Genomic DNA, 13,799 nt, shown 5'->3' with positions numbered 1-13,799 from the left:
AATCGCAGTTGCCCGTTCCGAAGTTCATTAAGCAAATGGGCCCTAGATTACACATTGTTCAAATTGTGTCATTTGAAAAAATGAACCCCATCACCATAAACATCACATAAAAATTAGGAAGTTTACCAGGTTTGGTTATCTTTGATTGCGTAGTAACCAGGCTGCGACCTGTCAACGGTCGCCCAAATTCCGTTCAAATGTCTCCCATTCTAAGATGGCGTCCCCCAAATCCCTAAAGTCTCTAATTTTGTCTGATTTTGAAGGCTTTCCACATGCTTACAATCCGACGATAGATCCTCAAACTTGGTAAACTGACTTATTTTCATGTGATCTTTATTAAGACTCGTTCCCAGTCTCCATTTGAACTCCGGAACGAGCAATGGAAATGAAAGGTTAGTTTAATTAGCGCCAAAACTTAAAGGGGAAGTATCATGGGGGGTTTTGATATCTTTTGTTAAAAATGATGAAATAAGACCTTCAATCAAAAGCCAAATAATTCTAGAATGATGAGAGGAAAGAAATCAATTCAATTTTTGAGAAGAAAAACTCATGATCTGTTCTAGCGCATTTGGGAAACAAAAATCCAATAACTTGAAAAACATTAGCCTAACATTTTTCAAGTTTCAATCCATTCCGACCTACTCTGTCTCTGGCCAGAGGCACTAATCGACAGTGTTATTGCACTGGGGTGATAATTTATAACAAACTTGACAATTATTTTGTTGTTTCTGCTGACAGAAAAACATTTTGGGGTTTTGAATGACAGCAAATTTGCGTGATACTTCCCGTTTCATTTCAAGTTATATCATATAAATCCGTACCTGAAGAATTTAAAATCCTGGCAGTAAGGTAGCTAGGTAGCTTAACGCTGCCTGCCTGGTTAACACGATAACAAAACAGTTATTTGAGTTATTAGATGAAACTAACGGCGCACTAGTTTTGTTGGAGATTTCGTTGGCAGGTACCGGAAGTGTAAATGAATTACGGAAGTGAAAATTCATCATGGAAGTCGACTGAATAACGGAAGCGATAAAAACACTGCTTATTGTAGCAAGGAATAAAATTTCTCACTATCTGAATTCTGATGTCCACAAAATAACAACAACTTGACATCGAAGATCTTGTCACACGCAAATTGTTGTTTTTCTTCCTTTTAATGAAAATTGCAAATTCAGCGTTTTTTCGATGTCCGTGCAGAGCATAGGTGTTAATGAAGCGTGAACACCCGTAATAATTTACACCAGTAAGAAAAGAATTCTCTTTTGACACTACGGATTCCATTTGTGTTGGAGATAACGGAAACATAAATGACAAAATAAACCCTATGCTACCTTGAAAATTCTCTGTTAATCTTCCGCAATGGCTTCTGTTCGGTGTGTCAGATTTTTGCTATCTTCTTGTCTGTCATCGGTCGATATTTGCGGAAAGTTGCAGCGACTTTAACAACTGGCTACTTCTAACGACCATTTTGGTTTTAAAGATAGTTGCGGGTTAGTTGGTTTGTTCATATTATTTTCCTCGTGGCATGAATTACAGCTCTTTGGTTTTTGTTTACACGAACTTATTTTCGGTTCGTGTTTGTTTTCAAATGTGATTGTCCTCCATACTCTGCGCTGATTGGTAGACAGAGAACTGTACAGATATAAATGGCGTCAATTAGCCGAAATGAACAAGGTGATATATTTAATATTAACGATGTCATCAGTCCCCAAATAAGTGTTAGGCCAGCTCTTCAAAGATCTGCTGGGTTGCGTCAGTATTTGCTTCAGATTTAAAACCAAGTCTCGGAGTGTCGCACGAGGAAAGTGCCATAAGGTCTTAGTTGATGAGTTAAGGCGCCAAGATTTGTTGATATGGATTTTCCAGTAAGCTCTCAGGTAAGTCTGATATTTGTAATATTACTGCAAAACCTGGAGAACAAGAGCCCTTGTTCCAAACAATTTAGAAAACATTGTGTTCGGACCTAGGGAATGCAGCGAGTAGAACTCCACCGGATGCCCCAACTCTCTAAGGTAGCCATTACAATGCAATAACTCGAAGTAACGGTTGTTTTTGTCCGCGAAGAAGATTCCAACGAGATATCTATTCGCCATGCTTTAACTGAAGTATTTACCTGCAGTGCCACTGGGGTTAATTGACAGTAAGTGTCGTTTGTTATCAGGATATTTTGACAAGGTCAACATTGCAAGAAAGTGTATGTAGTTTGTGGACGTGATTTAGAAAAAAAAGAAAAAAAGAAAAAAAAAGCTTTTCTTGATGGCAAATGTGTGAAAGAACATTAGAGCTAATGTTTTTTAAAAAAAGAAAGATTGACAATTTCCATGGATGAGTGAATTAACCGAGTCTGGGATGTTATGGATGAAATAATTGACCACCTGCTTCTAAACAAGCAAAGATGACAGGCTCTTGAGGCGAACCTGTTCCCGGGGCCCTGCATTGCTTAAAAATAAACGATACAGGTTTATTGTAACAAAATCAATGTCAACTACTCTCGAAAATACTTTCTATTTAACTGGCCTCTTAAGTTTGTGTTGCCTGAGAGATTAAAAAGTCTTCGAACGAATTAAGCCATTTTTATTTTCACCTATATGTCGCAGGATGACAAAACTTGGCACAAAAATAGATCGGGGGCACAGAAATTTCACGCTTTTGGTTCTTTCCACCCCATAAGCTAGGAATTCGTGATGGTTTCTTTAAAACACTTGGAATAAAGCGCAAAACACGAAATACTGTAACAGATCAAGAGAAAACACGTTTTATATTACAGCGGTCGAAGTTAAGTATCTCTCGACGGCCTTGAACCACACGGGTCAATTGCTTAATTGATTGGACAATTATGTGAAAGGCAAACACTCTCAAGCCTTTCAATACCATAGTTACGCCACTTCTCTCGTGTTCCAGTTTTAACGGTCGTTATCGCGGACAAAACTCTTGGGCGTGATCTTATAAAATCTATATTAAAAAATATATATACACCTTAAAAGTTACAGCTTCTCTGGGTTTACATTTAAGTGGTAGGAATGTAGTGAAAAATAGTCCTGAATTTCTCTTGACCAGTTTGTACAAATGTTAATCCATCAAGCCTCAAATTTTCATATGAAAAGCTTTGCACTTAGCCTTGCTTTCGTAATGGGGTTGGCAGCAACTCGGAAATGGCCTACTCCATTCAGTTGCTAATATGCATGTAATTTCTCACACAATATTCTTTTCTTAGGCTGGCAGTGGGTTGTACATGGAGCCTGGGTCTGTCATTCGAAGCGTCGGGAACCCAGTCTCCGACGGTAACGTGGTAGTGGACCCTAATTTCGAGATCGCAGACCTTCCAGTGAAGCTTGAGCTCCGTTACGTCATAGAATCGAAGAGGGCTGCTCACGGCCTGGATTGTCCAAAGATCGACTACCGCCTCAAGGATTCCAAGGATCAACAAGTATTTCATATTATATTTTAGTCTTTTGCCTTGTTTTACATACATGCGAGACCTTATGACCAAACTTCTTCTGCGATGTTTTCATAAAGCGAAACTTTCCAGAATGAATAAAAATATTTTAGAATGAAACGAACGAAAGTTTTGAGGACGGTGCCTACTATTGTTACTGCGCATACGTTCTGCGCATCGCGAGATACTCGGGTTTCCTATGGGTGGTGCCTACTAATACAGGAATATTTTTGCGCGGTTTAAAACTATACGGATAAAGCAGAACTTACCAAATGCTTTTGGTATCTCAAAAGAAAATTGGGGGTAACCATGCATTTTTCAGAGATAATTAAGCTTCAATTTAGGAAAAAATCCCATACATTGCTTTATATTTTGGCGTTTTTTAGAGATATTATTGCTTAATTATCTCTGAAAAATGCATGGTTACCCCCAATTTTCTTTTTGGATTCCAATAGGCCTTGCTAAGATCTGCTTTTCTCGCATAGTCATAAACCGCACAAAAATACTTCGGTATTAGAAGGCACCGTCCTTAAGAATGAATGAAAAGAGGCGTGTGACGATATTATTAACAGTTTTCAATATTTGCCATTTTTGCCAATTCTTTATGATTCGCCATAATTCCCCTGAAATCTTTTACTTGCAGAAAAAGAAATGAATATGTGAATGTCGACTGTTCTAGACTAAGCACGCCGATTGGTCTTCCAAGTGTTACAAAACTTAGCAGCTGTCAAATTTATTTATCATTCGAGTTGTTCTCTACTTCTCTACTTCTCAAAATATCAACTTTTTTGGAATAAACTGCAATAGAGGCTGCTATTGAAGAACGTTAGATATTGAAGAGTCTATGAAGTTACATACTCGCGCAGTAGTTGTTCTGAATGTCTTGGTTAAAAATTAAAAGTCTAGAAAGTGTCAGGCTGTCTTCAAAGAGCGAGAAGTATTCCCAACGTCAAAACTGCTTCTTGTTGTTGTTCTCCTTCGATCTTCCTATTGTTGTCAGAAAAATACAAAATACCCAGCACACTAAACGTACTAGTAGTAGCAGCTAGTTTCTCGTCAATTTACCCGTCACCATTATGGAAGAAAGCTTATTGTAAGTACCTCAAGACGGGTATACAAGATATGTACAATAAAGAATCCTTGGGAGTAAAAAGTTGTATGTAGATCCGTTACAGAAAACAGACACATCAAACCAAACCAAACTCTATTGTACACTACTAGACTCGAACACATTCTGTAAGCCATGATTGCTACTAGTTTTAATTAAAAACAACAGAGTGTTTCTGTCAAGGGACTATCGGCTGTTATTACCCAACATATTGTAAGACTTGTAACATTGCCCAAATATGGTCATCATCTACTGAATATTCGTCGTCCGTAGTCAACAGATATCCTGCGATGTACGTAATTTCGTGTGGAAAATGGCAAAATAAAGATAGTCACCAGCTTTTCTGTAATAAGGCTGTGTTTTGTTATCAATGTGTTGAATAATAACACAGTTATCCTGCTCACTCGACTTGCGGAATATCCCCAGATTTTGGCCAACTCAGCTTACGGCCTCGTCGATAAGTGTCATGCAATATTCCGCGTGATTTCACAGGATAATTGTGAACTAGTTGCCGGAGAAATGAATATGCAAGTAAGGATAAAATTTCCAAGGAAAAACTTTAAGAACGATGGTTCCGAGACAGAACAATTCTAGTGTTTTTATTGTTCACCACTAAATTTTCCTCTATACAAAAGTAAACGAGACTGACATTTCGAATTTACAGCTGATTAATTTGACCTTTAAGGAAATAAAGAAAAAGCAATGAAGAATAAATGGGTTAAAAGTCACATTGAAAACAACCTGTTTGTTATTGAATTGGAAGAATAAATCGGATTTGTTTTCGCGGACGAGTACTATCCATCCAACCATTTTCGTTGGATCGACACTAGCACGTCACGTGATCAATTAAAAAAAAATCAGACTCAGAGAGTTTTTAGTGGTGAACTATTAATGGGGATGGTGAAATCGGAATTAATTATAAACTATATAGTTAAGACCAAGATAAGTTTAGTTAACGATTTTGGTACTATGCGGACCACTTCTCCATGTGTGCATCGGTGACACAGAATAATATAGTAAGAAACTCTAGCAAGACCCACGAAGGTTGCATGGGCTAAAACTTAGTGAACAAACGAGAACCAGTTAGGAAAAGGCTCTTAACATGCTTATTTTATTTCGTGCGTCACGTCTCTTCGTGGTTCGTTCGCTTTAGTATCCCCGAGAAAGGAACTGGGACTACTCATAGAGAGGTTTCCAATTGAGTGCCGTAAAACCAAAACCAAAGTAATTACTCTGGCCAATCGCAACAGATGTAAACAACACAAAGATCCAATCAGAATTCGAAGCAAATACATGTAACTGGCGCCAAGTGCGGGAAAACGTTGCGGCCAAAACACGATTGGTTTTGGTTTGGATTCCCATTGATTGAGAAAGTGGCGCGAGTTTTGTTAACCAATCACAAAGCAATGCAAAACTAAAAGAAATGCGAAGTTACACTCTCATTTGAAAACTGCTCTAGTCTAACAAATCATGAATTGTTGAAACTTTATTCGATAAGCATATTACACATAAATTATTTCATGCCAAGTGGGGCCACCATTAACTACAGTTAAGTTTGACTCCATGTAACTAAAGACTAGCTGTAGTTTACTGTGGTAAACGTCTTTGTGATCATAACTAGTGTCTCTCCACGGATGAACACTATCACCTCAAGTGATCAATTTAAGCCAATCAGCAGCTCTCGGAGAAAATTTAATGATGAACGATGCGGATCACATGTGATAGGAAAAGGGCAGCAATACGTGTTTAACTTTAAACTACATAACACGATGTAAACTTTTGTGCTGGTTGTTGAAAGAGCGGATAACTTTATCCACAGTGGGCAAATCGTTTCCCAGCGAATAAAATGTTCTCCAACTAATACATGTTATCACTTGGATGGCGGCTTGTCCGCTGTTTAAAGTTATCCTCTCTTTCAACAACTTAGGCCCGGAGTATTGGTCAAGATGTGCATTGAGAGAATTAGGTTATAGACCTTATTAGCTTCGTTGGTTCGTGCCCCATTACAGATCATGTGACGGTGCTCTAGGGAGTAGTCTCTTTTAGAATTGGGTCATATTCATCCTGGCATGCATTCTTTACTTCCAAAACAAACAAAGGATCGTTTCTTCTAAGAATATCACGTGTTTTGTAATAGGCAATTAGTATATAGAGCGAATAGGGTCTATTCGCTCTGTATTTCTAAGCGTGAGTCTTTGCACTCATCAACTAACACGTGATGGAAATCTCGAGTTCATAAATCTATTTGTTAATTAGAAAACAATAGAGGCGTTTACTATTTCTCCACCAGACAAAGTTTCCCTACAACAATAAGCAAAGCTTTAATTTCATTTTGACTTAAAAAACCTACCATAATGCTGGGGAATAACCGAGCAATTAGTTACAATATAGTGCTTTTTAGAAACCACCATTTGTCCAACGGAGAATGCTGACGGAATACAAACGCTTCGCGCGGCGAATCCATTACTCATCTTGGGTCATTAATCGTTCAGCCGTCGTCATGATCTTGTAACCTAAATAGCACCAATGAGTTAGGCTTTACTAAAACCACTGTCATCTGAACCGTATAATTTACGTCTCATCGATGGTAGCATAGTAAAACGCCTAGTTGAAAAGAGGTCAACGCAACGCTAGCGAAACTGTAAATAGAGACTATAAATTATCATTGATCGGCTTCTCACACCTGTTGGTCGCATTAGCTAGTGAAATGCTTACATATTTCGCGCCAGTTGTCCCCAGCAGGTGTTCAGGGGGGGGGGGGGTGCAACAAATTCAACCTGTGAGACAATAAGACACCTTCCTGCAACAAATTTGCAGGTCAAAAATATTCTATTTTGGTCTATAAATGGGTATTTTTTAGCGAAAAGGTTACGACTTTGCTTATATGGAAGATAAGCAATCAGGAAATTATTTAGAATATCTACGAATTCTACGAGACGATCAGAAATATATTGATAATATATTGGATACACTGTGTAGAGTTACCATTCGCCCTCCCCCCAGTAAATAACCTGTCATGATATATCTATGACTTATGTTTATGTAAGAAGTGCTTATCTGATTTATCGTCAACTTTCTCTAAAGGTGAATTAAGTGATTTTATAATCTCTTATTTGTGATTGTATTCCTTGAGTGTTGTATTTTGTTGTTCTTCTACATATGTTCGTTTGCGATTTTTTCTTTCCACTGATGCAGCTCACCCCAGACGAAGAACAAAGACGAAAGCTTCGGCGAGAACGAAACAAGGTGGCCGCTTCCAAATGTCGGATGAAAAGGAAGGAACATGTTAACGCGTTACGAAAGGTTGGTGTTCGTTTGTGTTCGTTTAGTGACGAGATTTCTTCATTTTTCTTTTCGCAAACGTTTCTTATGTTGTCTAAATTGAAATAAAAGTGAGAACCACCATTTGTAGTATCATAAACAGCATCTCTGCAGGAAGGTACTGCTCAACAACGTTTATTTGCATCGTCACAATTGAGAGTAGAGTAAAGTAAGAAACCAACCGGTGTTTTGTAGTGAACAAGGAACAGAGCCACAGAAATAACTGTTCATGAGCATTTCAGCGTTTAATTGAATGACCTCACAGATTCAAAATCCTCAGACTCAAAAGTTAGAGTGTCTTTATACAACATAGTGAATAGCGTTACAGGAAAGTCCTGCTCCGATAGCTTCAATTGGAGTCCTGCAATGGTCGCACTAAGGAATTTCATTCATAGACTGAAAGGCTTGAACCATTTTGTATACATCATAATAAACAGCACTAAAGGAAACTGATATCCAGTTGTGATTTTCATTTAACTGGTAATCACTCATCTACAGCGATTCAATACATTGGCTTGTTTACGCTCACACCTGCTCAGCGGTTAATATAACCTTGCATGCGCGTGCCTCTTGCCTTGCCTCGTCTCTTGCCCTTGCCCTGTTTTGAACAGACCATAGGCTGAGACGTAATGTTTCTTTCAACAGTAAATGGCGTTTATTAGGAAAATTCCGCTTTAAGCTGAACGTCATCTCTGAGAAAAGTGTAATTTTTAATAGGAACTCTGATAAGAAGGTAACGAAATAGGCCATTTCCGAGTTGGTTTGAACCTCATTATGAAAGCGAGGATAAGTGCAAAGTTTTTATATGAAAACTAATTTTCGTTCATATCCAATCAAAACTAATTTCCATATGAAAAGCTTTGCACTTAGCCTCGCTTTCATAATGAGGTTGAAAGCAACTCGGAATTGGCCTATTGCCTTGACTCAACTACCGTTTGCAGAAGAATGCCGATGACGGCATGGACCGTCATCTTGGGACAACAGCCACTGTCTAGATTTGCAGATCTAATAAAAATTAGGACGAAATCCACTTCGTTATTGTCCTAAATACTCACTGCCAAGATATATATTTTTAAAAATTTCATTTTTTATATTCCAAATATGAGGCAGCCGGTTCCCTGTGTCCGAATTTATCACAGACTTGGCGAATTATCCAATGCTGTAAGAATTTATGTCATGTAAATAAAACGCTGTTTCTGTTGTTGGTAAAGTGAAATGGATACTTTTTCGTTTTTCCTTTCCAGGCCTCTGAAGAGCTGGAAGCCGCAAACAGTCAGCTGGAATCTGAAATAGCTTACCTCACGGCGGAGCGAGAACAACTTGAGATGATGCTCGATGCGCATGTCTGCAATATGGAGAAAGTCGCTGGGCGAGGTCCTGCTTGAAGGGTTTTGCTCCTTGCCCTCCTTAGCAATTTTGATGTACTTTTTAGTCCTGAGCTAAGATGAATGGAGATGACGTTGCTGTTTGCTGCAAGAGCGTCTTAATTTACAAATGAAGAGGACTACAGCTCTGTTTTCTGCAAATAGCACAAATGAGTTGAAACAGTCAACACGCAAAACTCGATCAAAAGTCGGGATATGTTCGTCCCAGCTTTGAATGCGAGTGATCGATGAAGGATTCATTTAAGAATTTAGCATTTTTTACCCTCGCATTTACAAGAGCAGCCAATTGTGAAATGGAAAGAACAATCTAAATATTATTTTGCAAAATGCTACGAAGCAAGCAGCACACTGCTCCTTTGAAAAGTACTGCTCAAATCTTTTGAGTGAATGTTCACGCTTTAGGATGTCATCTGAAGGAATCACCTTGTACAGCATTACAAACGGCAACACAGAAAAGTACTCCTCGAAAGCTTTTATTTGAAAAGTCGCACTTAACGACTTAACCCATAGACTCAAAAGAATTACTCTGCACAGCGTTATAAACAGAACCACAGGAAAGTAGCCTTCAGTAGCTTTCATTTGAATGCCCACACTACAGGATTGTGGTGATCCACATGAGTTTAGTACCTTTCTGTACATTAACATAACTTGACTATAATAATAATAATAATAATAATAATAATAATAATAATAATAATAATAATAATAATAATAATAATAATAATAATAATAATAATAGTAATAATAATAATAATAATTAAAAGTAGAAAAAAAGAGCTATTAAAACCTATTTACAATTCAATATTTAAAATTCATTTCGATTAAAAAAAAGCGACTATTTCCAAGTACAACAGAGCTATTTTCAAGCACAATTTTTTAACAATGGTAAGACTAAAAATTAATTAAATTTAATAATAATAATTAATTAAATTTAATAATAATAATAATAATAGTAATAATAATAATATAATAGTAATAATAATAATAATAATAATAATAATAATAATAATAATAATAATAATAATAATAATAATAATAATAATAGTTTATTAACAGATCCACTGGGTGGCTCTTCCCTGTTAAATGCTACAGAACAGATTTCGTTCCGCAACAGAACTACCAAAACGACGTGTTCATTCCGTCAAAAACAAAAGAGATTAGTTTCTCAGCGTTGCGGAAGTTGAGGTGTTCTTTCGCTAAAGAAAACGCTTTTTATTTTACGATTTAATCCAAATCTCTGAGGTAGATAATGTTTTCCGAACAGCTACTCCACCGAACCGAACAGTCGGATGCCCCTGAGAAATGTGGTCCAGTCGTACCAGCTATTTGCGTCAAAACTTTGCTATTTAAGAAATTAGATTTATTACTTTACCCTTTCAAAAGGCAGATGTTTTATCTGATGGCTCCTAACCAGACAACAGTCAGCTAGCTTGGCTTGCAAAAGACGAATCTCGCCGGCAGAGATTAAACCAATTGATGATTTTGCTAATTTATTTTTTTCCAAACGCGCAATTTTTTATTTAGATGTTTTTTACTCTCAGCTTTTTTAAAATTATTTTTGTTACAACCTTAATTTTACTCCAGTAGTCATGGTAACAATGTATAATATAAAGCAAACTTGATTTTAAGTTTATCTTGTATGATCGCCTGGGTTAAATTGTTGTCCAGGGCCCAGTTGTTCAAAGCCCGATTAAGCTAATCATGGATTAACGTGAACTTTGATTCGATTTTAATTACTAATCAATAAAGATTCTTCAAAATTATTTTTGGCTCTCAATTTTAACTTAGACTTTTCTTTACCTTTAGCTTGAAATTAGGCTTTGAAATTACTTTTAAAGAGCGAGATGAAAACCTTGATTAACTTTTAATCGTCGATTAGCGTTAATCGGCTTTCGAACAACCCGGCCCAGTGGCCCGTTTCTCGAAAGTCCCGGTAACTTACCGGGCCCGATAGGTATATTTTTAAATGTTTTTTCGCCGATTACACAGTGATTACAGAATTGTACTTGGCCAATGTTTTCAAACATTTATAAGATTTTAAAATTTAGTATTGAAGGCTAACAAAAATTGACTTCTGCTAAGAAACATTTATCACCAAAATCACTTATCGGGCCCGGTAAGTTACCGGGTCTTTCGAGAAACGGGCCCCAGGGCCGGGTTGTTCAAAAGCCGATTAACGCTAATATACGATTAAAAGTTAATCGAGGTTTTCATCTCGCTCTTTAAAAGTGGTTTTAAAGGCTAATTTCAACCTAAAGGTAAAAAAAAGTTTAAGTCAAAACTGAGCGCCAAAAAACATTTTGAAGAATCTTTAATGATTAGCAATTGAACTCGAATCAAAGTTCACGTTAATCCAGGATTAGCTTAATCGGGCTTTGAACAACTGGGCCCAGAGGAAGACTGTCGACTGATTTTTACTCGGCAACTTCTTCATTTTTAAATGCTTTGTTTCCAGAAACAGCTTCCAAGTTGAAAACTGGAAATGAGAAAACTCTATTTTAAATTTGTCATATATATTTAACCATGAAACACAAAACATTACCACAGGAAAGTACTGCTCTGACAAGTTTATTTAAAAGTTAGAACCACCTTGCACAGCATCACTGGAAAGGACTTTTCAATAGCGTTTACAGGAATGGTCACATTTTAGGATGTTTTCCAGAGATGGAAACGGTTAGGGTTACCACAGTACCACAGGAAAGAACTGCTAAGCTTTCATTACAATGCTCACATTTTGGGTTTTATCCACGGAGTTAAAAGTTGTTTTAATGAACAGCATCAGAACTGAAACAAAGACTTAAAAGATTCTTGACCGGCGTAACATATAAGTAAATATTTGCCTTAAGGAAGGTAAAGGTTTTCAAGAAAGACACAATTTGCCCAGTAGATCATACTTGACAAAGCAGTGCTGGTGCTGGGATCAAATAATGTATTATCACAGTTTTTACTTTTGTCGCTTAACAAAACGCTTATACATAGAATATACAAAACATTATTTTATTCAGGTTCAAGTTGATTTAAGTTACCAAATATTGAAGGTTCATAAATTTCTGAGATAGAGGACCCAAAATTCCGGTAAAGTAAATGCATAATTTTTAATGATGAAAAAAGCCGAAACCATCGTTTTTTTTATTGGGCAAAAGTCATGTCACCATCGTTTTAGAAGACGTCTAGAAGAGTACATGTATTTGGTTATCATGAATTGTGTAAACAAATTCGTTAACTGAAAAGCAAGTTCCGTATAAACCACGTTTTGGTAAAGCACCAAGATACTTTTGTGTATCAGCATTAATAGTTATTAATTTTAATATTTAAAGGTCACTATATTATGTGTTTATCATAGATATATGTTACTTTAAAATGGTTGCTAGGTAACAAATACAGTGTCAGCCTTAATGGTTAATATAAGTTTACTGATAAGACATTAAAGAGTTTTGGCACCAATACATATGATTTTTAATGGGCTATTTTGTCATTTGTGGAAAAAAACCAAAACAAAACAAAAACAAAAAAACAACAACAACAACAACGATTCAGATTTAAATGAACTTCCTACTTGTGAAATGAAGACCAGGCATGAAGACCAGGCTTTGATGAGTCCTTATTCAGTGGACTGTGGTAGAGCGCTGACCTTGTTGTTACATTTGTTCCGCATGGAATTTTCCTCTTAATGTTAACTAATGCCTTTATCGTACGCTATAGTAGATCTATATTCATTGACTATGAACTCAGATCTTGAGTTTCTTTCTCTGGTAATTAACGATGGCTAATATTAAGCTTTCGTTAAAAGAGGGAAAGGTAGCGTGGGTATCTGTAAATTTCTACCTTTTTGAGGCTCGTCAGTAACAAGAGATGAAAGAACACTTTATTAACTTCAAATATTGGCCTCCATGTTTCCTTGCAGTTTGATCGAGACATTGCTGACGTCGTTGGTGATGCTAAGAAAATTAGGGAATTATTTGCTGCGAAAATCCTCTCCAAAATTCTACTCGGATACTAATTAATAACCGGTGTTATTTATTGAGGCCTTAAACAGTTGGGTTAACTTGGTTGGTTCCGTGGTGGAGTGATAAGGGCTAGCCTGCAAGCAGCAAGCAAGCTCTCTGTCAGGTTAGCCGCGAAAGAATTATAGGCGAGCGAGGCGAGCAGCGAGAGAATTGGGACGGGGACAGGAGAAAGGAGCTCTCCTTTCTCCCGCCCCGCCCCAATGCTCTCGCGGCTCGCCTCGCTCGCCTATAATCCTTTCGCAGCTGACCTAACAAAGAGCTTGCTCGCAGGCTAGATTAGGGCATGTAACCATAACGATGAAATGGAGAACCAAGTTCGATTCCTACATAAATCACCTCTTCACTCACTGTTAAGCGCCTTACCGTATAGTAGCCTATTAAGTATTTTAAAAGGATCGGACGAAGACAGACAACCTTTGACATCGAAAGAAAGCAACTTTATTAAAGTCTAGGGTCCGTGCGACCCTCTTCAGTTTTCGCGGTTACACCGAGAAAGTAAGCTACAAAACAAGTCATAAATTAATATAAATTTAATACTTATA

The 13,799-nt window shown here is 37.2% G+C and overlaps 1 protein-coding gene across 1 annotated transcript; it reads left to right on the top strand.

Moving 5' to 3' along the window:
• The first annotated feature begins 1,765 nt into the window (after positions 1–1,765).
• Positions 1,766–9,899, top strand: LOC146487170 (cyclic AMP-dependent transcription factor ATF-3-like). The gene is made up of 4 exons (XM_085086447.1): positions 1,766–1,877; positions 3,215–3,427; positions 7,740–7,847; positions 9,110–9,899. The coding sequence occupies exons 1-4, from the start codon at positions 1,854–1,856 to the stop codon at positions 9,248–9,250; spliced, it is 486 nt and encodes a 161-aa protein (XP_084942573.1). The 5' UTR covers positions 1,766–1,853; the 3' UTR covers positions 9,251–9,899.
• The last annotated feature ends 3,900 nt before the right edge of the window (positions 9,900–13,799 follow it).

Source organism: Pavona decussata, unplaced genomic scaffold, assembly GCF_977016875.1.
Source record: "Pavona decussata unplaced genomic scaffold, jaPavDecu1.1 SCAFFOLD_16, whole genome shotgun sequence".
Lineage (NCBI taxonomy): Eukaryota > Metazoa > Cnidaria > Anthozoa > Scleractinia > Agariciidae > Pavona > Pavona decussata.
This window is presented reverse-complemented; position numbering and strand designations above follow the sequence as displayed.

Excerpts from the sequence above, each read along its gene's own strand:
- LOC146487170 (XM_085086447.1), top strand. The coding sequence starts at position 1,854 with ATGGATTTTCCAGTAAGCTCTCAG. Across the intron at positions 1,878-3,214 it reads ATTTTCCAGTAAGCTCTCAG|GCTGGCAGTGGGTTGTACAT; the intron begins GTAAGTCTGATA and ends TTCTTTTCTTAG. Across the intron at positions 3,428-7,739 it reads AGGATTCCAAGGATCAACAA|CTCACCCCAGACGAAGAACA; the intron begins GTATTTCATATT and ends CCACTGATGCAG.